Raw genomic sequence first — 27,406 nt, 5'->3', positions numbered from 1 at the left:
TTGTAAAATGTGTTGTTCTAAACATGTACAGTTGAAGTCAGAAGTTTACATACACCTTAGCCAAATACATTTAAACTCAGTTTTTCACAATTCCAGACATTTAATCAGAGTAAGAATTCCCTGTCTTAGGTCAGTTAGGATCACCACTTTATTTTAAGAATGTGAAATGTCAGAATAATAGTAGAGAGAATGATTTATTTCAGCTTTTATTTCTTTCATCACATTCCCAGTGGGTCAGAAGTTAACATACACTCAATTAGTATTTGGTAGCATTGCCTTTAAATTGTTTAACTTGGGTCAAACATTTCAGGTAGCCTTCCACAAGCTTCCCACAATAAGTTGGGTGTACTGAGGTGCGTACTGGCGGGAGAGAAGTCAGGTGCAGGAGAGCGAAAACTGATTTTACAACAGTGTCGTTTAATAAACATAAACCACCGTCAACAGAACAATACATGAAATGGGTCAAACAAAACCCAGTAAATACCAGCATAAGCACTACAAGAAACAATTACAGACAAGGACATGGGGGGGAACAGAGGGTTAAATACACAACATGTAATTGATGGAATTGGAACCAGGTGTGATGGAAGACAAGACAAAACCAATGGAAAATGAAAAGTGGATCGGCGATGGCTAGAAGGTCGGTGACGTCGACCACCGAACGCCGCCCGAACAAGGAGAGGGACCAACTTCGGCGGAAATCGTGACATTGGGTGAATTTTGGCCCATTCCTCCTGACAAAGCTGGTGTAACTGGGTCAGGTTTGTAGGCCTCCTTGCTCGCACACACTTTTTCAGTTCTGTCCACAAATGTTCTATAAAATTGAGGTCAGGACTTGTGATGGCCACTCCAATACCTTGACTTTGTTGTCCTTAAGCCATTTTGCCACAACTTTGGAAGTATGCTTGGTGTCATTGTCCATTTGGAAGATGCATTTGCGACCAAGCTTTAACTTCCTGACTGATGTCTTGAGATGTTGCTTCAATATATCCACATAATTTTCCTCCCTCATGATGCCATCTATTTTGTGAAGTGCTCCAGTCCCTCCTGCAGCAAAGCACCCCCACAACATGATGCCAGCATCCCCGTGCTTCAAGGTTGGGATGGTGTTCTTCGGCTTGCAAGCCTCCCCCTTTTTCCTCCAAACATAACGATGGTCATTATGACCAAACAGTTCTATTTTTGTTTCATCAGACCAGAGGACATTTCTCCAAAAAGTACGATCTTTGTCCCCATGTGCAGTTGCAAACCGTAGTCTGGCTTTTTTTATGGCGGTTTAGGAGCAGTGGCTTCTTCCTTGCTGAGCGGCCTTTCAGGTTATGTCAATATAGGACTTGTTTTACTGTAGATTTAGAAACTTTTGTACCTGTTTCTTCCAGCATCTTCACAAGGTCCTTTGCTGTTGTTCTGGGATTGATTTGCACTTTTCGCACCAAAGTACGTTCATCTCTAGGAGACAGAACACGTCTCCTTCCTGAGCGGTATGACGTGGTCCCATGGTGTTTATACTTGCATACAATTTTTTGGACAGATGAACGTGGTACCTTCAGGTGTTTTGAAATTGCTCCCAAGGATGAACCAGAGTTGTGGAGGGTCTACAATTTTTTTCAGAGGTCTTGGCTGATTTCTTTTCATTTTCCCATGATGTCAAGCAAAGAGGCACTGGGTTTGAAGGTAGACCTTGAAATACATCCACAGGTACACCTCCAATTGACTCAAATGATGTCAATTAGCCTATCAGAAGCTTCTAAAGCCATGACATCATTTTCTGGAATTTTCCAGGCTTGTTTAAAGGCACAGTCAACTTAGTGTATGTAAACTTCTGACCCACTGGAATTGTGACACAGTGAATTATAAGTGAAATAATCTGTCTGTTAACAATTGTTGGAAAAATGACTTGTGTCATGCAGAAAGTAGATGTCCTAACTGACTTGCCAGACCTATAGTTTGTTAACAAGAAATTTGTGGAGTCGTTGAAAAGCGAGTTTTAATGACTCCAACCTAAGTGTATGTAAACTTCCGACCTCAACTGTATATGCTTTCTATTGTAGGTCTGTGGGGCGTTGTGGCCTCTATTTTGATGTTTTGGTATGTTTTTACAGTGCACACAAAAAATTGTCCACATGGAGTATGTCTATCTTCAATATGCCTGTGGAAAAGATGTTTCCCTACTGCAGAGGTTTTATGTAATTAGCGCTACCTGTATCATACCACTTTCCCATTCATAACAATTAAATTCTGTGTATTCACATGAACTTGTACCCATTTAATTTGGAGAGGGAAACATGAGGCTTTGGAGAAGTGATTGTTCACTGAGCTTTGGCTCATTCTCTGCTGGAGTGAAATGCTTGTATAGAAACTGTTGCACAACATTCTAGTGAGAAGGATCAGACCTTTCCTGCAATCTCTTAGCTCTACGCATACAGTCCTCCCTCCTTCGTGAGTGTTCATTACACACACAGTGCCGCAATCCATCTCACTAAAGCTAAAGCATACCATGGCACAGTAGAGGCCTGGGCTGAAAACAAAAAACAACCTTTCAGGAGGACAGAAATAGAAGAGGACCATCCTGAAGCAAACTCTGAGACAAACACTGAGACAGAAATGGATTGATTAGGTATGTGAGCACTTTGTTGAAGTTGATAAAAGGAATATCTTCTCTACTATGTGAGGGATGACAGACGTCCAAAACGTGGTGCTTGAGAGATAAGGAGCTGTCTGAACAGCAGGTTGAACGTCCCTGTTAGTGTGGTTTGTTTCCAAGCTGATGTCCTTAACTGGAGGTTATGTCTGTGTGTCCCTGGCCTGCTCTGACGTTCCCCGTTGAGCTAACAGAGTGCCGTAATAAGACAATCACTTTTTCATCATCCCTTTGGAATGACTACAGATACCGACAGGCAAAAGGATTGTGGGAAAATCCACCCTGACATTTCAAAAGACAATTGCCAAGGGAAGGCTTCAGCGAAGGGTGCTCACATCTGCACAACTCCTCTCCTCCAAGGCGGCCTCTCGCACACACTCTGATTCTTAATCTCTTTCATTGGTCCCTTGGCCCTAGATCTCTTATTTTCATTGGGTCTTTGGCATATCAAATAGCAAATCTGTTTGCAAATGTATATGTGTCCAGAGAGCAAAGTGTTTATAATGCTCTTGTGCAGGAGCTGCATGGAGGGACCTACCAGATGTATTGGCCTGTTATTGTTTGTGTTTTATCCTCAGGCCTACGTACTGTAGAAAGATACAATTGTCTTTCATGGAATGAATGTTAAGATAAACACTATTATTCAGGACATTGTAATAATCACCAGAAGAGCATCTCTGTTAACTCTGTTACTGCAGTTGCAGTTTAGTGTCTTCCTCCTCAGACATAACATAATGCTTGCACCAGATGCCTCGTTAAGAGAGTAAACTCCTCTTGTTTTTCACCATGAGTTACAACAGCAGCCTCGTCTTCGTCTTGCTGATAGTTAAATATGAAACGAGACTTGGGGCCCGCCCTGTCTGCCCTCCTCAGATCTCTGGCCAGAACGGAACTGTAAATTGTGCGACCTCATGAAATATCTGAGCAATATGTCAAAGCTGAGATAGCTGAGGCATGAATGTGGAAACTGAGCTTTGATGCAAGTGACTGCACAATATATTACTTCCCATGGCATTGAAACAAACACAGCCGAGCCAGGTTTTTGAGAGAAAAAAACTTTTTTTACTAAAAAAAGCTATGGTCCATTTTTATATCTTATAATTTCATAGTACATAATTGTATAAACATGAACATAAATGGACATCAATAAGAAACGTACATTATGATTAAAATACATTACTCCTCTTCTTAGCAGGTATGACTAAAATGTTTTAAGAGGTTAACCATTTTTGTTTTCACGTTTACATTGGTCATACGTTGACATACAGTGTTAAGTGGTAAAAGTTCAAATAAAAACATGAACAATTAGATATCAACAATTAAAAATTCTAATTAACAGTTTCAATGGACTCATCCATTCATTTCTGAGGTTGAGAGCTTCAGTGGTCTTAGAATGAGCTGATATGCTTCCATGAATGTTACCTGGCAAATCAAAGCAATGACACAAAGCAATGACACATAATAACATACAGTATGAGGTTTGACAATGATACCCCACAACACGATCACACTGCCTCCCAACACGCTACAATGATTAGCTGACATGGGGCAAAGCAGGGATGGAGGTGCGGTGCTTAAGTCTGTGAGTGTCCAACTCCTGGGGGTTAGGGGGGTTTGGGGGGGACGTGAACAGAGTAGCCTCTCCCATCGTCTCTCCAAGTGCTTTAGTGTGGTTAGTGGAGGAGGTGGGTGATGGCAGTAGGTGGAGTAGAGGTTTGGTGTGAACTTGAGACCGCCGGTGTACACCGGGCTGATGGAGACAGCTGATGTTGATGTGAGGACTGCCCATGGGAGGTGAGGGAGAGGAGTGGGCAGGGAGTTCACAGCCAATAGAGTTAGTTGCCCATGGTCATGGCTAGTTGGGATGATCAGTGTGTTTTACCACCACAGACAGACACCCAGAGGGTCAGTGGTGCGCCTCAGAGGAAGTCTTCCTCCACTAGGTGTGGTCGGCCGCCTTAGGAGTTCTTGGCTGAGATCTTTATGGTGATGGTCTTCACCTCTGAGTATTCCTTCAGGCCACAATCCCCCCTGCAAACAAACACACACAATGTCAGTTGAAACAGATTTCTAATGAACTGTAGCAAGCTTATTGTGTACAAAGCTTCATTTTGGAATATTTTGCAACCAAACTTTTCTCTATTGTAAACACACAGTTTACAGGAATACTTGCTTGGCTTTAGTCACGCACTTTCAGACAGTGGGCTAGGAACCAGAAAAGAATACTTACAATTCACGCCCGTTGCCAGACATTTTATATCCTCCAAATGGACACTGCGTGCTCAGGGCATTGAAACAGTTTATCCTAAATACACAAAACATACATCAAACATCAGCTTTTGATTTTTCTGCATTGTTTAATAATCATGTTGAATGGTAATGCTGTCAAGACTGGTTAAATGAAGAGCATGCTGAGGGGAGTGTAGTTGAATACTGTATGAGCTATCATTTAAAAAGATACAGTAATATGAGTCAACCTTTTATGCAATCTATGGGGTTAACCAGGGACACATAGATCGCTATGACGATGAGAGGGTCTTACCAGACGGTGCCAGCCTGCATGGCTGTGGAGATGGTCATGGCTTTGGTGATATCGCTGGTGAACACAGCTGCCACCAGGCCGTACTCTGTGTTGTTGGCCCTTTCAATCACCTCATCAATAGTCTTGAACTTCATGATCTGCTGAACTGGTCCAAAGATCTGGAGTGGACAGTCAGCAGTATGTGTAAGATGACATGTTGAAACATTCCATGGTGACATCCTTGCTTAGTCACACCATTAAGTATGTGGGGGGCGAGGCCATTAATAGACATTTTAACTTATTTGGAAACCACCTTCCGTAAAATCATAGGGCATGGAAAGTCATACTGTGTTTCAGTCATACTGGGAGTTTTAGTCAGTCATTCAGTATCAGTCATTCAGTGTACCAGTCAGTACCTCCTCTTTTGCGATGCGCATGTCATCTTTGACATTGGAGAAGACAGTGGGCTCGATGAAGAATCCTTTCAGGCCCAGGGCTTTGCCTCCACATTCCAGCCTGGCTCCCTCACTGATGCCACTTTGAATAAACTCCAGCACGCGGCTCTGCTGCTCCTGGCTGATCTGGATTAAGAGAGAGATGGGGAGAGGGAGGAGAGGAGAGGAGAAAGAAGATAGAAAAAGGAGGAAACAAGAAGGAAAGCCAAAGGAGTATATTTATCATACAGTAAATCAAATACATTATATTTGGTCATGCACATATTGAGTCGATAGCTGATATGTTTTGTCATAGAGGGTATTGTTTGACTCCTCCTTCCTTTGCAGGGTCTATGGCCCTCTATCCTCACCTGTGGACCCTGCTCCGTGGTGGGATCGAAGGGGCTTCCTACTGTCCTCCTCTTGGCCCTCTCCACACTCCTGCGCACAAACTCCTCATAGATGGGCTCTTCCACGAAGATACGAGAGCCTGCAGTGCAGCACTGGCCTGCATTGAAGAACACTCCCTGGTGGGCCTGCTCCACAGCTAGATCCACTGAGGAAGAGGAAGAAGAGGAAGAGGGGGGCTCAGTATACAGTTAATTTTAGCGGTATGTGGTAGAATATTATAACATATTGAAAAATGTTGATGAAATTCCATATGGTTCTTATAAATTACATTAATTAAAAGTGAATATCATTAAGGCACATACACTACAAACGCACAAAATGTATTTTCCAATCATGGTCAGAATGTTTTCTACCACTGTGCAGCTATTCTCTGTGCTGTGCATTTGCTATCTGACACCTGAGAGACAGGCCCCTGCCGTGGCACGCAAGGGGTTAACGGAGCCTAGTGATTTATGGGTCTCGGGCTGATGCAGGCGGCCGCGGCAGGTTCCATTCCCCTGATTTACGGGCCTTGGGAGCCCCTCTCGCGGCTGCTGAAAGCATTTGAAAGCCCCGGCATCCCCAGTTCTGTGAGACACTTAGAGCTAACATGAGAGCCATCCATCCGTTGGTTTTCACAGCCCTGTGAAGCCCAGCGGAAGCTTTTGAAGATGCCAGCGCTCTCACTCCATGTGGACATATCCGCTGTCTCATTTTGCATGTCAGACTAAATTATTGGACAAAACATTGTAAATATTCCCCCTCGACCCTCTATCAAGACAATGTCTTTAAGGCAGGGGTTCCCAAACTTTTGTCCTGTGACCCCATTTTGACATCAAAATATTTTTGCATCTTAAAAAAATCAATGGCCAATGTTAACTTTTTTACTTGGGGCTGTGACAGTCTATTACAAATCAGTCTGACAGTGCTTTTGACAGTATTTCAATCTGAAGGAAGTATGGTTTAAAGTTACTGAAATGCATTAGAAAGATATTGAAAAGTTCAGAAGATCATCAGGCATTCATTTTGTATGATCTTCTGTGTAGAGAAGATCATCATCATTGATGATGTTCTTTTCCCCCCAGTCTGATTTATTGCCTGGTCTTGTCCACTCTGTTCTAATGAGTCCTGCACGGCTTGTGGGCATTGCAGAGGGAAACAGTGACGGGCTCATAATATTTTTTGGCTGCTTAAAAGGTTCAAAAGATCGAGCCAAATTTTAGGAAAATTTTTTGGGGAAAAAAAATGAAATGGCTCTGTTTATTACAACTCCAATCTAGCGCATATTTTATATCATCGTTTCTCTCGCGACCCCATTTTCAAATCAGGCAATGCCACATAGGGAACCCCTGCGTCCATCTGGACGACCACCTATGGGGAAACGGGAGGAACTAATAAAAGTGTCGTCAAACTTACAATCAGCGTCTGCAAAAATAATGTTGGGATTCTTTCCTCCTAGCTCCAGCGTTACTCTCTTCAAATTACTCTTCCCAGCTGCTTCTTGGATCAGCTTGCCGACCTGGGGAGGAACCAGGGCTTGGGTTTAGTTTACTCACGCAGACACAAGCAGACCTGTGGCCGGATCACTAAATGGATGCAGCCATTAAATAGCTTAGCAAGTTGGTTAGGCCCAAAACAAGGGACGCACCACTGGGCCAGCTGAAACACGAGTGTGCCAAACACACAGCCAAAATATCTATTACAGGTTCTGGGAGGCTTCAGCAGGAAAATAAAGTGATGTTTCAGCAGCGAACAGCATCTCTTGTTTAATCAAGCGCAGGAAGAAGCAACCACAGGTTGTGTGGGTGGCAGCAGCAGCCTGGGCTTGTGGCAAATTGAAGTACCTAACTGTGAAAAGTTGTAAAGTGGTGCCTGTTTGGTGCGACGTGGGCCTACACTGCCCTGGCTGGAAGCGCTGAATGCTGAGGATGATCTGAGGAGTTGGGAGTGTTTATCAAATAGCAGCAAGAGCTTTCCTTTCGACTTCTCTGTTCACAATTTCCCCCTCATCAAAAGTGCTGCTCACCATTATCCAAATACGGCTGAATTCCACAGCCCTTCCCCGTCTCCCTCCAGACTCACACAGTGGAGACGTGTAAAAACAGTGGTTCTCTAGTAATGCATGGCGTGAGCTCTGTGAAAATGAATCCCTTGCAAGTATTTGAGTCTGCCCAGCTGCTCTTATTATACTGATGTATTGTATTGACCCCAACATTATTTCTCAAAAGAATGATGCCTCATCTCTTCGCACGAACAATGCTTAGCACTGGAATGTCTCCCTTTCCCAATATTGCCAGACTGCATTATTCTGTGTTAGGAAATGAGCAGGGCAGCCTGCTGAGTGTTCTGGTTGGAGTGGTAGAGCAGCTGTGTGATAGGGACAGCAGGACAAACCTTCCTCTGGCAGGCAGGCGGCAGGCAGGCAGCACGCTCCCTAAAGGCTCAAGGGGTGCTGACTAACATGACGTTAGCGTGCATTCACTGAAGTGCAAAGGAGACACGCTGGGCTGGCTCCCACTTGGGCCGCTACTGTGGAGAGTCACAGCCCTGAGTGTGTGTGAGAACAAGGATGAGGCACCACTGACGCAATGGCCACCTGAAAACACCCCCCCCCCCCTACAAGCCTCTACCCATCCACCCCCTCTACCCCTCTACCCCCTCCAGCCTCTCAGAGGATGCTGTGTCCACTGTCCCCTCTCGCCCGGTGTGACTGAAACCCAAGGTGACTCACAGTCTGGGCATCTACATTCTCTCACAGCAGCGCTTCATCCACTCTGTAATTGACTCCAGATCACAGGAAACAACAGAGAAAGCAGTTAAAGACAACTGGCCACTTTTTGGGGAAATGTTCTGGAACCGCCGATGGTAAAAAACAAAAGAGGAAGGCTCGTATGTGTGTGCTGCCTGGTAGCATGTAAAGTGATGGTGGAGAAAGCCCTGTGGATGTTCATTGGTTAGGTAATGGAGCATTGATCAAATGACTTAAGTTCGGGCTGCATGAATGGACTCTGAAGATCAATTGAAACCCTATTCACTCTCATTAACTTTATTACTGCATTCAGGTTCTCATTAATAACCGTTCAGATTATTTGGACATCTGAGTCTTTGTCATCCTTACAGTGCTTGACAGAGATGTTGCAACATTGATGTAAAAAAATATATACAAATGAACAAATCCTGTATATTCTCAATAAAGGTCTGGATTTGATTCAACTACACAATTTAAATAAATATTTTTCTCCATAGTATGTGAGTTTGCTTTGGTTACAGTGTTTCTGTTTGTCCCCTTATCACCAAGAGCAATCTATTATGTCTGCACATGCGTAGCAGTGTTGGTGGGTGCTCAATACCACACACAAACAGTCACTCTCCTCCCTTTCTCTCCAAACAGATCCCCAGAGTCAAAGCAAAGACACTATAAACTCTAGGGCTTCTCTAAACACTACAAAACCCTGTTTCATTTACGACAGATACACGTGAAATATACACAGGTCATTTCAAAACATATAAAATCCATCGATTTATGGCGCTTCATAATTATGTTAAGATTACTGTACGTGCTCTTACTGCCTGAAGGGGTACATTTGTGGTTAGCAATAACAGATGTTTACAAAATGATATACATGAATGGAGTTGGCTGTCATTCTGACTGATCACACAAGACGGAGGAATGCATTCCAACCACAACATCTCCTAATGCTCACTGCCTAACACGGTGTGCCCTTGATCATTCCTAGTTTTCCATCAACATTTTTCCACTATGAAGGCGGCTGTTTTTCCTAGGGACCTGATAGACAACTCAATGTCTGTAAGGTACAGTAGCAGGTTGTCATTACACTGGCTGGGACACTTATGAACCAGTTTGTCTGTGACTGGTCTATGTACGTCAGTATATGTACAGTATGTCTATGGTGTGTGTGTGTAGTGTACAGTGTATAGTGTACAGTGTGTACGTGTGTACGTGTGTGCGTGTGTATGTGTACATTAGTGTGTCTGTGTGTGTGGTAAAGTCCAGCAGCAGACTGCTCACCTCTGATCCCCCTGTGGTGAGAAGTAATGACAGGGCATGCAGCTTATGTAAGCCCCCGTTTGTTTGTCATTTAGACTTCAATACAGGAACCCAATGTCCCCTAATTACACAGCCCTCCATCTCTGCTGCTCTGCACATGTTGGTCACTGTGTCACTAAAGAAAGCAATAGGGACAGTGAATTATCCGTCAATCGTTTTGTTCAGGGAAATTACCTCAGTTGATCCTGTGAAAGCAACTTTGTCTATGCCCATGTGCGAAGCAATTGCAGCTCCTGCCGTTGGCCCGAATCCTGGCAAAATATTGACGACTCCCGGTGGAAACCCGGCCTGTCAAAACAATATGAGAGGAAACAAGCTTTAGAGGAGAGGACAGGAGAGCCAAGCAAAACCACAGGCAGTGTGGGGGAATCCGGACCCAACCCAACCTCCCTACCAGCAGACCAGAGAGAATGGACAGAACATCAAAAAGACAAGAGGCGAGAGAGACACACTGTCTCAGAGAAGGGGAGAGGCCGAACACAGAGAGAAGACATGGAGGATGTGGATAAAGAGGCTCTAAGGATTGGGTTACTGTGGTGATTGTGCTGTACTGTACCTCTTTGACCAGAGATCCGATGTACAGGCAGGTGAGGGGGGTCTGCTCAGCAGGCTTCAGGACCACCGTGTTCCCACAGGCCAGCGCTGGACCTAGCTTCCACGCAGTCATCATCAGTGGGAAGTTCCACTGTAGACACAAACACCCCCCACACACACAGGACATCAGACTCCTGACAAAGGGCGCTCACTCATACTCAATAACTCATCACTGCTTTCCCTGCTCTCCCACACATTCCGTCGCTTACTCACTCATAGACTCTCACTTTCACTTGCCCAACATAGTCATGACAGGAAATGTTCTCTCGCCCTATCTATTCTCTTCCCACATCACTGAGAAAACAAGGAAATTGCAACATGTGCAGTACTTAGAACGTGTCATGGTACTGCGCAGGCTGGTGTTATTTCTACTTTACACTGAACCCCAGTAGGCCTCAGCACAGACCCACACACGCTTCCTCAAGCTCTTGCACAATCAATGCTCTGTTCTTACTTCTGTCCTCCTATCCCTTGTCTCTTTCATAGTGCCCCCCCCCCCTCTTTCTCTCTCTCCCCCTTCCTCCTCCCCTCTCTCTCTCTGAGCTTATACTGACCTGACAGTCTCTTTCTCAGCCTGCCAACAGATTTACCCAAATATACACTCACTGATAAGCACGTCAGAGACTTCCAGGAACCTGCACAATATGTTTTAACAAATGGGCTGACTGTCCCAGACCTCACAACCACCACCATCCCAACACCTTTCCTTCTATCCACCTCTCTCTTAATATTGAGTGGGAAGCTTTGCAGATGTGGGAGAGTGACTGTTTGATTTGTCCTCTGAGACTAGCCATCTGAATAGAAAACAAACTGGCACACTCACAGGGATGATCTGTCCACACACTCCTATGGGCTCGTGTCTAGTGAACGTAAGATAGTCTCCATCTGTAGAGGAGCACACAAGAACAAGGCTCGTTACTATCCTCTGCTCTAGCTGGGTTTGGGAAATGAGCATGTATGAGACATTAGCAGAGCAGTGACCGGATGACACATTAAAACCCCAGGTGTCCTTGTTGTGCTTTTTACCAACACAATTCATCTTGATCTAAAAAGGCAATACATCACACAGTACCATTCTTTTGTTACGCTACATTGAGCAAAATGATACGTGTGACTCTGTTTAAAGTCAGGAGAAAGCAGTGGGTGTTAAGTTGGAAGGAGAGTTTCATTCCTCTTACATTACCAGAGTAAAGGAAGATACTCGTTGAGGGTGTGCCATGTTTATTCGTTCCCTACAACAGTAGTAATAACAATCGCTATTTAGTGGTAGAAAACTGAACAGTGTTTATTACAATAGAGTTATGTGATGTTCATGAGAACAGGATGGCTAAGGCTGATCAGCTGATGAAACATTGCTCCAGAGAGGAGGAGGAGGAGCTTGGACCTGGAACTATAGCCCAAGGGTGGACTGGCCAAGTGCTTCATCTTCCCTGGTGGCCAAGATAAGAACATCGCTGACATCTCAACATCATCCAGGCCACAGAAACAGGTCTGTTTGTTTGTTCTGTAACACTGCTGCACATTGGAATAGTGCTCAAGCCAAATTCTGAACTAGCTGAGGACTGGCTGGGTTTGGTGAAGAAACACAGGAGGGGCTTGAAGACCAACCAGACCACAGTGCTAGTCTCAGGAGGTTGTCAGTACTAGTACTGCTTTCTTAGGTCCTCTGTTTTCTTGGCTACTAAACAATGACTTAACATGCCTGTTAAAAGAGTGTGGATGACTTATATAGGCTCCCTAATGCCAGGCCCTCAATGACCAGACCCCATCTGGTCCTCAGGTGGGTCCCTGAGAACCAACTACTACCCCAACACCACCCAACCCCTCGCCCAGCTAATGGCTGCTCTATGAGAGAGCTGCGGAGTGGCTGTCCTAACTCCTATAGACTCCCCGTCGCGGCGTTTTCAAACGGCTAAATTAGGCAGAACAGCCAGTGGCCCTCGCTCTTTAGTCCTGTCACTGGGCTCCACTGGTGGCAGTCTCAACAGGAGGGCGACCATTAAGGCTCAGATTTACAACTGGCCAGGGAGCAGCCATGTTTACCCTCACATCACCTCTGTGCCCTCAGCACAGCTCATCTCCTGTCCCGCAGGCCCCCAGAGAGAAGCCTGGTGCTCCGCTTATCTGCTGCTAGCTAACTAGTAATCTTCACCTGGCACTGGCATCCACCACATACCTCTGACCTGTAACATTCTGCCTGGGTTCTAGTTCGTTGAAATTGAAGAGAATAAGAATTCAATGTGCTTTTCGCTACATAACCCACAGTCAGGAAGCCTGAGTTGGAATAGACTTACCCATTGGAATGGACGTTCCATGGATCTTGTCTGCGTATCCAGCATAGTATCTGAGCGTCTTTATGGTTCCCTGGAGGTCCACAAACAGGGTGGGCAGGAAAGGCTTCCCACTGTCCATGGATTCTATAGTCTGGAGAGAAATATATATTAAAACACAATCTGTCTTTTTGTTTTTTCCAAGAAACAGTGGGTCTGAACATTATCTCCGGGGGGAAACGTGATACTAAAATAACATAATGCTACAGTGCCTATAAGTTATAAATCATCCTTTAAGTCTTAGGCTTATTAGGTTGATTTAACACTATTATAACCACATGGGCAAAAACGTAGTGCTTTTTTCCGGCATCTTTTAAAACAGTCCCCTTGTTTTGACATCTCTCTTTCACAATACGTTTGTTTTAAATCTTTTTTTAAACATTAATTATTGGAAGCATATGCTTTAAATTGAAAACATCTATGTTAATGTAAAGTGACATAGGATGTCTAGAAAGGTGCCTAAAAGATACAAGTTATTATTATTAATATTTACAGTAAAACATTGACACATTTATATTTTAAGGGGGTCTGGTATTATGAAGATCCTTCTCTGATCTTCCGTGGTACATTACATGGCCATTAATATGGAGTTACTCCCCCCTTTGCTGCTACAACAGCCTCCACTCTTCGTGGAAGGCTTTCCACTAGATGTTGGAGCATTGCTGCCGAGACTTGCTTCCATTCAGCCACAAGAGCATTAGTGAGGTTGGGTGTTGGACTATTTGACCTGGCTCGCAGTCGACGTTCCAATTCATCCCAAAGGTGTTCGATGGGGTTGAGGTCAGGACTCTGTGCAGGTCAGTCAAGTTCTTCCGCACGAATCTTGACAAACTATTTCTGCATGGACCTCGCTTTGTGCACGGGGACATTGTCATACTGAAACAGGAAGAGCCTTCCCCAAACTGTTGCCACCAAGTTGGAAACACAGAATCATGTAGAATCTCATTGTATGCTGTAGAGTTAATATTTCCCTTCAATGGAACTAAGGGGCATAGCCTGAACCATGAAAAACAACCCCAGACCATTATTCCTCATCCACCAAATGTTACAGTTGGCACTATGCATTGGGGCAGGTAGCGTTCCCCTGGCATCCGCCAAACCCAGATTTGTCCGTTGGACTGCCGGATGGTGGAGCTTGATTCATCACTCCAGAGAACGCGTTTCCACTGCTCCAGAGTCCAATGGCGGTGAGCTTTACACCACTCCAGCAGACACTAGGCATTGCGCATGGTGATTTTAGGCTTGTGTGCGGCTGCTTGGCCATGGAAAACCACTTCATGAAGTTCCCGACGAACAGTTATTGTGTTGACGTTGCTTCCAGAGGCAGTTCAGAACTCGGCAGTGAGTGTTGCAAACGAGGACTGACGATTTTTACTCGCTACAAGCTTCAGCACTCAGCGGTTGCATTCTGTGAGCTTGTGTGGCCTACGACTTCGCGGCTGAGCCGTTGTTGCTTTTAGAGGTTTCCACTTCACAATAACAGCACCTACAGTTGACTGCGGTAGCTCTAGCAGGTAAGAAAGTTGACGAACTGACTTGTTGGAAAGGTGGCATTGTAACGGTACTCGTCCTCGTCTAATGACGAGTATGAAAGATCGGACCAATGTGCAGCGTGGTAAGTGTCCATTTTAATGAAATCCAACTGAACATGAACACTGAATGACAAAACAACAAAAGAGAATGAACGAGACTGAAACAGTTCTGTATGGAAAAAACACAGACACAGAAAACAACTACCCACAACCCATAGTGGGAAAACAGGCTACCTAAGTATGATTCTCAATCAGAGACAACGATCGACAGCTGCCTCTGATTGAGAACCATACCAGGCCAAACACAGAAATACAAAACCTAGACTACAAAACATAGAATGCCCACCCCAACTCACGCCACACAATACCCCATAATGTCAAACCAAAAACAGGTTTTTAGAAATGTTTGCAAATTTACATAAATATTCAGACCCCTTACTCAGTACTTTGTTGAAGCACCTTTGTCAGCAATTACAGCCTCGAGTCTTCTTGGGTATGACGCTACAAGCTTGGCACACCTTTATTTGGGGAGTTTCTCCCATTCTTCTCTGCAGATCCTCTCAAGCTCTGTCAGGTTGGATGGGGAGCATTGCTGCACAGCTATTTTCAGGTCTCTCCAGAGATGTTCGATTGCATTCAAGTCTGGGCTCTGGCTGGGCCACTCAAGGACATTCAGAGGTTCTCCAATCTCTACAGAGGAACTCTAGAGCTCTGTCAGAATGACCATCGGGTTCTTGGTCACCTCCCTGACCAAGGTCCTTCTCCCCCAATTGCTCAGTTTGGCCAGGCGGCCAGCTCTAGGAAGAGTCTTGGTGCTTCCAAACTTCTTCCAATTAAGAATGATGGAGGCCACTGTGTTCTTGGGGACCTTCAATGCTACAGAAATGTTTTGGTACCCTTCCCCAGATCTGAGCCTCGACAAAATTCTGTCTCGGGGATGTACGGACAATTTCTTCGACCTCATGGCTTGGTTTTTGCTCTGACATGCACTGTCAACTATGGGACCTTATATAGACAGGTGTGTGCTTTTCCAAATCATGTCCAATCAATTGAATTTACCACAGGTGGACTCCAATCAAGTTGTAGAAACATCTCAATGATGATCAATGGAAACAGGATTCACCTGAGTTCAATTTCGAGTCTCATAGCAAAGGGTCTGAATACATGTAAATATATATAAATTATGATTATTTTTAAATTAGCAAAAATTTCTCTAAACCTGTTTCTGCTTTGTCATTATGGCGTATTGTGTGTAGATTGCTAAGGTTTTTTTATTTATTTAATCAATTTTAGAATAAGGCTGTAACGTAGCAAAATGTGAAAAAAGTCAAGGGATCTGAAAATGTTCCTAAGGCACTGTATTAGTGTATATTTCTTTGAGCATGTTGCTAAAACGAAGAAGTCCGGGATCTGGACTTTGAGCACTGTGGTAAACTCACTGCTAGATAGGCACTGTCCCTCTCCACCAGGTCAGCCAGTTTAGCCAGCAGTCTACCCCTTTCTGACGCATCCATCCTCCGCCACACTGAACCAAGGGTGAAGGCCAGCCGGGCCGCCTGCACCGCCTTGTCCACATCAGCCTGTAGAAGAGAAACAGTTTAATGATTGAATCAGCCTGAGGTAGAGAAACAGAGAAACCGTATCCAGTACACAGTTTAATGATAGAACCTTATCCAGTTAACAGGTGTTTCTCCACCTCCACTGAGACAAATAAAATGTGTCTGTCTATTCCGAATGATACTTAATGGATCTTCCATTAGCATGTTTAAGGCTTGTTCTGCTTCAGTTATTCCACACAGAGGTGCTGATTTAGGGAAGGAGAGGAGGAACTGCCGAGCCAGAGAACCAAACCACATTAGACTAAACTCTCAACCCATTTGCTTTCCTTATTTTTTGGACACATAACTCACACATGGACAATGCATGAAGGAGGGGATGCCAGGGCAGAGGTGGTAGGAAACACGTGTGGAAAACTCAAGCGTAGCTCTGTATAACAAACATCTAATTCTCAAACACTCCAAGGGAAAATACCTGTGTTTTCATTTCTGAAAATATAAGATATGGGGAATGCAGAAACTACAGATTTGTTTTTATTTTCTACAATACCTTCTCTGCTTCTTGGACCTCACAGATCTTCTCTCCGCTGGCGGGGTTGTAGACTGGGAAGGTCTTTCCGCTCACAGAGTCTTGCCACTCATTGTTGATGAAAATCTGAAGGGAGAAAAGATGCAGCGTTCAGTGCACAGGATGGAGAGGCCCATGTGAGAGGGAAAATCTGGTTCTAGCAGCAGCTCTGTTTCTCTCCAGACACTATTCAGCCATTCCTGCTCTGAGGCACGGGGGCCCTGGTATAACATTTTAGTTGTGCAGTTTTCTCAACACACAAATTCTCAATCAAGACAGAAGTATTTATCTGATCAAATAAGAAATGTGCTGTTAAAAAACATTATGTGTTTTATGATTTGATTATTGGGATCAGTTTGAGAGGGAGCATAATTGGAAGGTTGATGTCCAAAGTGAATCATTGGCATTGTGTGTTATATTATTCAATAAAAATGTATTGTTTTGTTACCGTGGCGCAACTAAACCAATAATCTATTCAGTAACTAATTGTAGTTCCTGATAAAACAGTCTAGTGAGAGTGAGCCTGGCTCCTACCAGTGCGTCTCAGTTCTTGTGTAAGGGAGGGAGGGAGGCAGGCGGGCAGGGAGGGAGGGAGGGAAGGAGGTAAAGGGAAGAATCTGTGGAAATGTGGACAGAGATTCCTGCCTGCCCGGCATGGCTCTCTGGGGAGTACTCCAACATCCAGACAAAGAGTGGGGGAGAGATAAATCCCTATCAGACACTAGACACCCCCTCAATCTCTCACACACACACACGTACGTGCGCGCACACACACACACACACATACACATATACACACACACACACACAGAGAGACACACGTTTCACAACATCGCTGCTCGTTTATGAGATCATAAAACACGGGCCACACTTGGTTTCTGAGATGCGTTAAAGCAAGCCGTCCGTTAAACAACCACCTGGGATTCCAAACGGACTCTTTTCAAGCTCGATAAAGACCCAAAGAAAAATAAATGTTTAGACAAATAACAGAAATGAGACATATCTCAAGGAATTGGCCTGAGTGAATATGTTTAATAACAGTCATCTGAGCTTTATTTTAAAAGCCCCCTAACAAACTGGTGTGATTTGATCATATAAATGTGACGGATGTCTTATGTAAGAGTAAGGTAAATAGAAGATGTCTCAGTCCCGTTGGCTTATTGACATGTTTGGGTCTATCACAGCGCCTCCCCAGACACTGTTTTTAATTGATGTCAGTCTGTCTGATAGATGGGGTGTTAAGAAAACATCTGCTGGCTTAAATCATCCTGTATACACATCTGCTCTTACCATACTTTTATTTGAGAGGGAGAAAAGATACACTGAGAGCAGAACTGAAAGCAGGGTTCAAGTGTCCCGCTGGCCCAGGCCTCTCTAGCTCTACAACATGGTTACCAACGTAAACTTAGAGGCTTAAGTACAATTTAATTGGCTGTAAACTGTGAGGAGTGTTTACTTTAGGGCAGGTATAAAATGCCAGCGCGCTTGGAAACCATTGAAGACTCAGCACACAGACATCACTCTCACTCCCTTCCACTCACTCTCTCCTGCAGTTGGCTGCTTTACAAGAAGAACCTTGTACATGAATAACTCATGTTTGAGTGTTTTAGGTGTTCGGTATCTGCCTGTACCACTCTGTGGGCCATACCATACAGCCTTGTATAACACTTCAATGAATCTGCATTAGCCTGCCCTGAACACTTCCTCACACACACAACAGATAGAAACAGGCCCACTGAGGGTCCTCGTCCAACACATCTAAGCACAGCACACAAAGTGGGCCCACAGCCATTTCAGACAGCAGAATCAACACAGGCCCCCAGTGGGCTCTCTCCCATCCACAACCCAGTCTTTATTAGTGGGCTCTCTCCCGGCCACAGCTCAACCTTCTCAGTGAGTTCTCTCCCAGCCACAGCCCAGCCTTGTCAGTGAGTTCTCTCCCAGCCCATCCAAACCAAGTGTTCTCAGGCGCCTTCCATCGGGGGCCACCTTTAATCTGACTCTCATTAAGAGCACTTCATAAAAGTGTCAGTGACGACGAGGAGCTGAGGGCCTGCTACAAAAACAGAAAGCCCTATAGAGCACGGAATTAGTTTTAAAATTTATAGGGGCCACTGTAGTGGAACGCCCTAAATCAGGGGAGCCCCCTGAAAGCCCTGACAGTCTGAGCAAGAATGCAGTCCGTGGGTAGCTTTATGCACGGCGTAACCCCTCTCACAAGGCACCGCCGAAGGAGAGGGGATAAAACAGGGGAACAGTGGACCAGGCCACCATCTAAATCATGGCTAGGAAAGGACAACCATCAGCCACCGTTTGGCTCGGCCCTCTCGGGGCTCAGGGGGCCCTCTCGGGGCTCAGGGGGCCCTCTCGGGGCTCAGGGGGCTGTTAGACTTTTGTCTCGTCCCATTCAGAGAGTTGATTAAGACGACAAGGCTGCACACTAAATCAACTCTCAACGTTTCTTAAAATTGCTTTTAGGTTCATTTAGAAACGAAGGGAAAAAAACTAAGATGGAAACTCAAGTGCAAAAGTGCAAATTTTGAAATGATGTGTGTTTTCTTTTTGGTTTTCCCATCCCCCCGTGGTGTCCTTGCTCTCACCACACATGGCGGTTTCATTTGTATAGAAATCATTATTCCCATATAAGTACTCACTGCATTTGATAATGAGCCATTATAAATAAATTGACCATGTCTTAGCCCCAATCAAGTCTAGCAAATTGAATAAAAGAAAAGACAGCTTTGCACACTCTTGGCATTTACTCAACCTGATTCATGAGGTAGTCACCTGGAATGCATTTCAATTAACAGGTGTGCCTTGTTAAAAATTAATTTGTGGAATCTCTTTGAGCCAATCAGTTGTGTTGTGACAAGGTAGGGATAATATACAGAAGATAGCCCTATTTGGTAAAAGACCAAGTCCATATTACGGCAAGAACAGCTCAGATAAGTAAAGAGAAATGACAGTCCATCATTACTTAAAGACATGAAGGTCAGTCAATATGGAACATTTCAAGAACTTTGAAAGTTTCTTCAAGTGCAGTCGCAAAAAAACATCAAGTGCTATGATGAAACTGGCTCTCATGAGGACTGCCACAGGAAAGAAGACCCAGAGTTACCTCTGCTGCAGAGTTACCTGCCTCAGAAATTGCAGCCCAAATAAATGCTTCACAGAGTTCAAGTAACAGACACATCTCAACATCAACTGTTCAGAGGAGACTGTGAATCAGGCCTTCATGGTTGATTTGCTGCAAAGAAACTACTACTAAAGGACACCAATAAGAAAAAGACACTTGCTTGGGCCAAGAAACACAAGCAATGGACATTAGACCAGTGGAAATCTGTCCTTTGGTCTGATGAATCCAAATTTGAGATTTTTGGTTCCAACCGCAGTGTCTTTGTGAGACGCAGAGTAGGTGAACGGATGATCTCCGCATGTGTGGTTCCCACCGTGAAGCATGGAGGAGGAGGTGTGATGGTGTGGGGGTGTTTTACTCGTGACACTGTCAAGGCACACTTAGCCAGCATGGCTACCACAGCATTCTGCAGCGATACTCCATCCCATCTGGTTTGCGCTCAGTGGGACTATCATGTGTTTTTCAACAGGACAATGACCCAACACACCTCCAGGCTGTGTAAGGGCTGTTTGATCAAGAAGGAGAGTTATGGAGTGCTGCATCAGATGACCTGGCCTCCACAATCACCCGACCTCCACCCAATTGAGATGGTTTGGGATGAGTTGGACCGCACAGTGAAGGAAAAGCAGCCAACAAGTGCACAGCATATGTGGGAACTCCTTTAAGACTGTTGGAAAAGCATTCCAGGTGAAGCTGGTTGAGAGAATACCAAGAGTGTGCAAAGCTGTCATCAATGCAAAGGGTGCCTACTTTAAAGAATCTAAAATATATTTTGATTTGTTTAACACTTTTTTGGTTACTACATGATTCCATATGGGTTATTTCATAGTTTTGATGTTTTCACTATTATTCTACAATGTAGAAAATAGTGAAAATAAAGAAAAACCCTTGAATGAGTAGGTGTGTCCAAACTTTTGACTGGTACTGTATGTCAGTCCCAAAGCCTGTTTTAAGATGATAACTGACATGGGAAAGCTATATGTTGTGTGTATTGTGCAACTAGGAAAGAAAACAAGTGGTGGGATCCAGACCTCTCACAGTACACCAACATGAAGACGACTGCTAAACTGCATAGAACCTTTACACTGAATGAAATCAATCGATTTGTGTTTACAAGGAACTGCTTCAAGCTGTGTGGTTTCTCATTATTTGGTCAACACGCAGGCCATTTTGGTATTACAGAAAGTTGGCAGAGTTTGTGCTCCCGGTGCAGCCGTGACATCTGATCCTCCTACAACACAGAGAGAGAGAGCTGCCTGGCGTGGATGGGAACTGGACAGTCTGCAGATAGGTCAACACTTTATGCATGGGCCACAGGACAGCTGCAAACATTTAGCAACCCCCATGTTTTTCTGTTAAAACTGTCAATCTCACAGTGCTGACAGTACTTGTCTGTTTGGCTGATGAAATGATGAGACATGCGCGCATGAAGCCAACGATGAACATAAGGGCTACAGAATACAAGTTTCTGATCACGTCAGCGTGGCTCTATTATTCACTATAAAGGGCACAAAATTTCAACAAGAAAATATGCTCTGCTTATCTACAACATGCTCTCAATGCAATGGGACAAGGTGGTTATCATCTCGACCAAGCAAAAGGTAGATATACAGGGGAGTCCCCTGGGAATACATGTGCAATCAGCAGACATTGAGAAACTAAAGAGTAATGTTCCGTCAGTTCAGTGAAGTCAAGGCGCAGTCCTGCTGATCCATTTCTCATCTGCCACTGTGCTCTCTCTGGAGGCTGCTCCACAACTGCACTAGGGAGTGAGGGCAGGCAGGGGATGCCAAAGTACTCACTGCAGCCAGCAAAACATCTGTTTGGCCTCTAGCGTCTTCTCATGGCTCACACGCTTAAGGAATATTTAATGGGACTCATTTCTCGTCCATTTTCGGGAGGCAGGAGAGAGTAAAAAACATACATATATGTTTATACACAACAGGCCAAGATTCCACAGCCAGACGGATCCCGATCAGGGCACCTGCAGCTTTTGTCTGCACAGGAAGTTTCATATCCTTTCCTATCACAGGACCTCTATTTCCGTTCTGTTTTCTGGATCTGTTTCAATACATTTATAATTACTACTGTTTCAAGCGAGGGGGGGGTATGTGAAACTGGAGCCCAGTTGGTGTTTTTTCCCCAGTCCTCCTGACACCAAAGAACTTTCATGTTTTCCATTCACACACCCGGAGACAATGCCACCCTGCTCTCCTGTTTGTGGAGGGGACGACCCCGCTGTCACCGACTGGCAAACATCTTTGTCTTGACTGTGTGTGTGGTGAGAAAGTTGAATCTTTTCCCCTTCACTCCTTAATGCGAGAAACAGAAATTCAATAGGAAACTGTGTTTGAATATGAATTGTCATTTGTTCAAATGGATGGAAGATGCGGGAGTTGGAGTTGGGCAGCACAGCCTCTTCTAAGCAGCCATGTGGTGCCAATGTCTACAGAGTCTGAGATTGACACTTTCACTGAGGTACACTGAGTTTGTCTTTCAATCAGCTGTATCATCTGCGCAGATTTCAAACATAACATTTATCCTAATTAAATAAATATCTGTGTTAAAGAAATAGCCTAATTTCATAAAATAATATTGTGGATATCAAATCCCAGATTTTCATAAAGAGCATAAGCCTTTAAGACTGAAAGACTTAACCATACTTTTCTAAGGGTTCAAATGATCAAATTATTACATTGATGTAAGAATCTAATATTCTATGCTTCCACTACATTCTGTCAGTGGGAGAAATAACACAAATAAATGTAATCTGGGTAGAATATAACTACAGTGATCCACTAGTGATAAGGGGTGACTGGGGCCTGGTGACTATGACTTCATGTCTGGCAGACTTCTGCTCTCTGTGTATCTAAGACTCTCTAGAGGGGAGAGTTTTTTTATGGATATCAGAGGATTTATGGAGCCAGCAGTTTTTCACAATGACACCATAAGGATTTACATGTCCCATGTCAACCGGCCTGTAGACTTAAGGTATAGAAGTTAATGGGATAACCTCCCTGTCACCGGACTTCCTTAAAGAGTGATTAAGAGACAGGCGACGCAATGTTGACGCCTCTGCTCAGATGATAATTTACACTCACTGCACAAACAGCCATTTCACACCGACGGACATATTCATGGTACCGCAAGCTCACCCTGTCACAACCAGGGATGTGTATAACTACGTTTGTGACTGTGCGTCTGAGAGAAAGAAGGGGGAGAGTGTGAAACGAGAAAGAGAGGGAATCGGAGAGAGAGAGAGAGAAGAAGAAAAAGAGAACACTCGCTGTGCTAGTTGTGATAAATCATTCAGGCTCCCAGTATCCTCTACCTTGGGGTTTGTTTGATGTTCATCGCAGTAAGATGGTGGTTTTGAAGTGAAAAACTCCAGAAGTGCAGGTCAGGCTTTGGCAAGGCAGGGCACTGACCCACACTGTGAGACAGGCCCATAATTTACAGCCCAGTGGACAGCACCTAGCATTGGGGAGCCCCAGCCTTCATCTGTACTATCTCAATCAGTGACGGATTGATGGGGCCTCTTCCATTCATCCACACTGACTGACTGACTGGACCTCTCCTCACAGATTAGTTTACAAAACTCTTCCTCGCTTCAATAGACAGGTTATAGGTTCCTATTAGGGCCAAAAGTGTCAGCAATTGCACAATGAGTTAATTTAAGCCAATCTGGAAAATAAAAGCCATTATTTATATTGGGAAGCTATTTAATGGGAAGCTATATATAATTACGGTCCAAATTCCTCTGCCAGGATTCACTGATTTACAGTCCTCATTCCCCACAGTCTATGTATGTTTATAGGTGTAGGATCTTAATTTGAGCACCCTATTGCAGGAGAACTGCAATGCAGAAAATGTAAAACTTGTGGTGTATTTGAGGTTTTGAAAGGCTTCTGAAGTTTGTAATATCCACTTTGAAATGTTCGACTTGATTTTCCCTCAAGAAAAATTGATCAATCCCTACAAAAATGTCCATGAATTATAATTATAATTTTCTCAAATCAAGATCCTACATCTGTATTAGTACACTAAACTACAACCGTGCTATGGTGACTCCAATTACCATTAACTTCAGTTACTTATGTCCTGCTGACAATGAGGAATCCCTGCATAACAGTTTTATAGTAAACAATGAGAGAAAAAATGTCTATAACCTTGGCCGTTCAAACATTATTCAGTGTCATACACACTAAGTATCAATTCAAACACATTTTGTGAACTCAACTTTGCATTTCCAGGTGTCTCTCTCAACAACTTGAAGGAGAATGTGCCAGAAATGCTCCTTCCCTCCATCTCTAAAGATTTATTCTTCTAGGTGTCTGGTTTAACGACTCCTAATCATTGAGCGGTGTGAGAAGCCACCCGGGCCAGAGAAATCACTCACTAAAACCCTGAGAACACTGGCTCTGTCTCCATTCATTAACTATACACCACACAGTTGATCCTTCTCCTCTCTCTCCCCGCTCTGCAAAAAGCTAAAATCATCAATAAATGCCCATCAGGGTAGGTTAATTTATGGCTTCCTTCGTGGCGCTATCAGCCCTGTGGACTACCTCACAGACGGAGAGCTCTAAAGCCGACTCTCCTGTGACCATTCAAATGCTATGTTTTTATACTAGCTTGGTGTCTTACAACCCAGCTGGTTTCAGGCCACAAGCTATGGTGAAGTGGGGGTAGGGTGGATGGAGGAACCGAGACCCAAGCACCCTCTTTTTACGGCTGTAGCTACAGGAGAGCGGGGGTGTGAAAATGTGTGATTTTTTTTATAACAAAGCAAAGGGAGACCTGAGCAGACCTTGCAAAGTTTCACTGATCTGCACAATCCCACGCAGGGAGGGAGATAGCTTAACTGACACGTTCACACAAATGTCTCTTTGACGGCAAACAGTTCATGGCTCAGTGAAAGGGACAAGGGGCAAAACGTCTATGGCGATGACACCTCTCTATCTCACACCTCTCTACAGTCACTGTTGGTGCTAAACATACTATGGGCATATCTTCAGGGACACACTATTGGTAACCTTCGTGTGTAAAACAAAACTGTTGACTGAAAAAAATGCATGCCCAGTCATGGTGACTATCTCAAAGTGTATTCATATTCACTTATCAATGATCATGTTTAACAGTAAGTAGAAAAAACATCAACATACTCAAACTCATGTGAGACCAAGGAAACAATTCTAACCTGGAGTGTAAGGAGCTGCGTTATAAGCATGTTCATTCTCAGCTCTCTACTGGACGTCTGGCTGCAAAAGGCAGAGGCACATCACACAACTAGCCTACAAGGAGTGAAAGAATGCGTAGGGCTACACAGAGAGCATGCGCCCACAGTCCTGACGGCCAGCTCTCTCCTAGCTATAGACTCTGCTCGCAGTGTTCATTCTCCCCCTGGCAGGCAGGCGGTGGGGTGGATAGAACATGAACAGGGTGTGAGGAGAGGAGCGCCTGCGTCAGGGGTGGCCATAAATCAGTGATCTCCTGCCCCCCATGTCCACCAAACCAACAGGGACTGGATGATTCAAATTCCTGGGGGTTAATTCACCAAGGCCTGCGCTCCCTAAAGGTTCTCCTATACATTCCACCATTTGCGTGCATTCTTTTAAATAATACTAAGCATTAGGGAGGTAGAGAGAGGGAGAGAGGGACGGAGAGCTGATAGCATGATTGTGCACATAAGGCAGGCATGCTAAACCAGCTCTCCTCTTATGGCGAGTAGACCACTGTAAGTTGCTTGTTGCCTCAGCGAAGTGCCCTTTGAACTTACAACAACGAGGTGTGAGGCTAACACTGATTATAACACTGTACTTACATATTGCGCTGTTATGGAGCTCTCCTCAATAAGAAGTGCCCTTTACTCACACTCATGGCAATAAAAGCAGTGAATTTCAAACTGCAGAAGCGACCATGCTACAGCAAACAGACAAACATCCACATATTATACATGTTCGGATGGTGACTCTACAGTTAGGTCCTAGTGATTTGATTAAGTGTATACCAGCATTAAATAAAGGGGAGTTTAGAAATAGCCTATACTGACATCACAGGGCCTATATTATTCGAATTAATGTAATCCTCAAAATGCAAGCATAAAATGTGTTAAAAATAATGACAAAAAATATGACACTTTCAGAGGACGCCCTTGGAGTCTGATTCCTGCTGTTGCTGTGTAGGCCTAATTAAACGCCCACAGAGCCCATAATAACCAACCACAAGTGTAACCGCACAAAAAATACATTGAAATACCATTCAAATACAATTTATAAGCTATAGTGTACACATGAAAATAAAATATGTAGGAAATATTAGACTTGTAATTGAAATAGGTCTTCACATTTCATTGAGTGTTCTTGAAGAGTCATGCGGACTTCTAAGGACAATAATGGACTAGAGCACCAAGACTTTGCAATTCATTCCGTGAATCTAATAACTTATTCGGAATCACAGTGAAATTAATAGAATTTACAACATGCCTAAGGCGTTCTGAAACTAGTTAAATTGCTTATTACAACAGGCAAAGAAACCAAAACCCTCCTCATTTTATGAGGAGGTTGAATAAAATTAGTTTAAATACATATTTTGAAACGAAAAAAGCACACTTAACATAAAATATTATAATATGGCTATAAAATGTATATCAGACCAAACCATGGATTTTTGCAACAACAAAAATATCTTCCAAAGTGAATATTTTCAATTCAACCGTCTTTTGAAATTACAGGTGTGAATGAATCGACACTCATCACAGCAACACGGTAATTTTTCAAATGTTATGCAAGTGATATAAGATACCTGGGAATCATGTTTCTAATCAATAAATAGTTAATAACATGCGATTATTATTAATCACATAACGGTAGGTTAAGGGACGTTAATTCTATCTGGACAGAATTGCGTAATGACAACATTCTATCTGAAAAAATGCTGACCTTTACTAAATGACTGCTGTCACCTGTGATAAATACTATTCATTGTAGCCACTGCAGATGACATATAGACTACTTGAGTCATGGTGAATATAAAAGTGAAATAAAAACCACCTGTGCAATATAATTATGTTGGCAACACTGTTAATCATTCAATCATGCCTTGGAGATGACACTCGATGTGGCCGTATGTGATAACTTTTAGAAAAGTTTCACACATACTGTACGCCACATGTTGATGAGCTATATACTATGCTATGAGTTGAGTTGAGCAATGAATGTGAGCAAAGATCTGAAACAAATTTTACAACGGTAAATCCAGAACTTGAATGAACATTTTAAACCTGACTCAATCACCTGTACTGTGGGGAAAGGCATTGCCTGAATTGGGCAGTTCCACACTTTGAAAATGGTGCGCTATCTATCCTCTACAGACAAATACCTTTTTAGGGGAAATATTCTGCATACGAGAAGAGATATGATACATTGAACATAATATGTGACTCGGAGTAAAAGTTTAAGTTGTTTCACAGACCTTGGTGTACTTGATATCCGCGTTGGGCACCGGCGAGGGCATCAGCTGGAGAGATGCCATGAGCGCAGCGGCATCGGCGTCGGTCTTCACTTCACCAGGGAGTTCGATTTTACTGGATGTCATCGCGCCTGCCTCCGTGTGTCTGTTGCAGATGCGTCTTCG

The 27,406-nt window shown here is 43.9% G+C and overlaps 1 protein-coding gene across 1 annotated transcript; it reads right to left on the bottom strand.

The window, feature by feature from the left end:
• Positions 1 to 3,726: 3,726 nt before the first annotated feature.
• On the bottom strand, positions 3,727 to 27,406 carry LOC120056176 (retinal dehydrogenase 2-like). Its single transcript, XM_039004396.1, has 13 exons — positions 27,245 to 27,406; positions 16,618 to 16,722; positions 15,951 to 16,091; positions 12,944 to 13,073; positions 11,473 to 11,534; positions 10,612 to 10,740; positions 10,230 to 10,343; positions 7,403 to 7,505; positions 5,968 to 6,152; positions 5,579 to 5,743; positions 5,184 to 5,341; positions 4,872 to 4,946; positions 3,727 to 4,672 (listed from the first exon to the last, which is right to left on the bottom strand). Exons 1-13 carry the CDS (start codon positions 27,365 to 27,367, stop codon positions 4,600 to 4,602), a joined length of 1,563 nt encoding a protein of 520 aa, XP_038860324.1. The 5' UTR covers positions 27,368 to 27,406; the 3' UTR covers positions 3,727 to 4,599.

Source organism: Salvelinus namaycush, chromosome 1 (assembly GCF_016432855.1).
Source record: "Salvelinus namaycush isolate Seneca chromosome 1, SaNama_1.0, whole genome shotgun sequence".
Taxonomy (NCBI): Eukaryota; Metazoa; Chordata; class Actinopteri; order Salmoniformes; family Salmonidae; genus Salvelinus; species Salvelinus namaycush.
This window is presented reverse-complemented; position numbering and strand designations above follow the sequence as displayed.

Bases quoted from the DNA above. Each gene is read 5' to 3' on its own strand.
- LOC120056176 (XM_039004396.1), bottom strand. From the start codon at position 27,367: ATGACATCCAGTAAAATCGAACTCCCTGGTGAAGTGAAGACCGACGCC. The intron at 10,741-11,472 runs GTGAGTGTGCCA...TTGTGTCTACAG, and splicing joins TGTGTGGACAGATCATCCCT to TGGAACTTCCCACTGATGAT. The intron at 7,506-10,229 runs GTAATTTCCCTG...GTTCCTCCCCAG, and splicing joins CTTTCACAGGATCAACTGAG to GTCGGCAAGCTGATCCAAGA.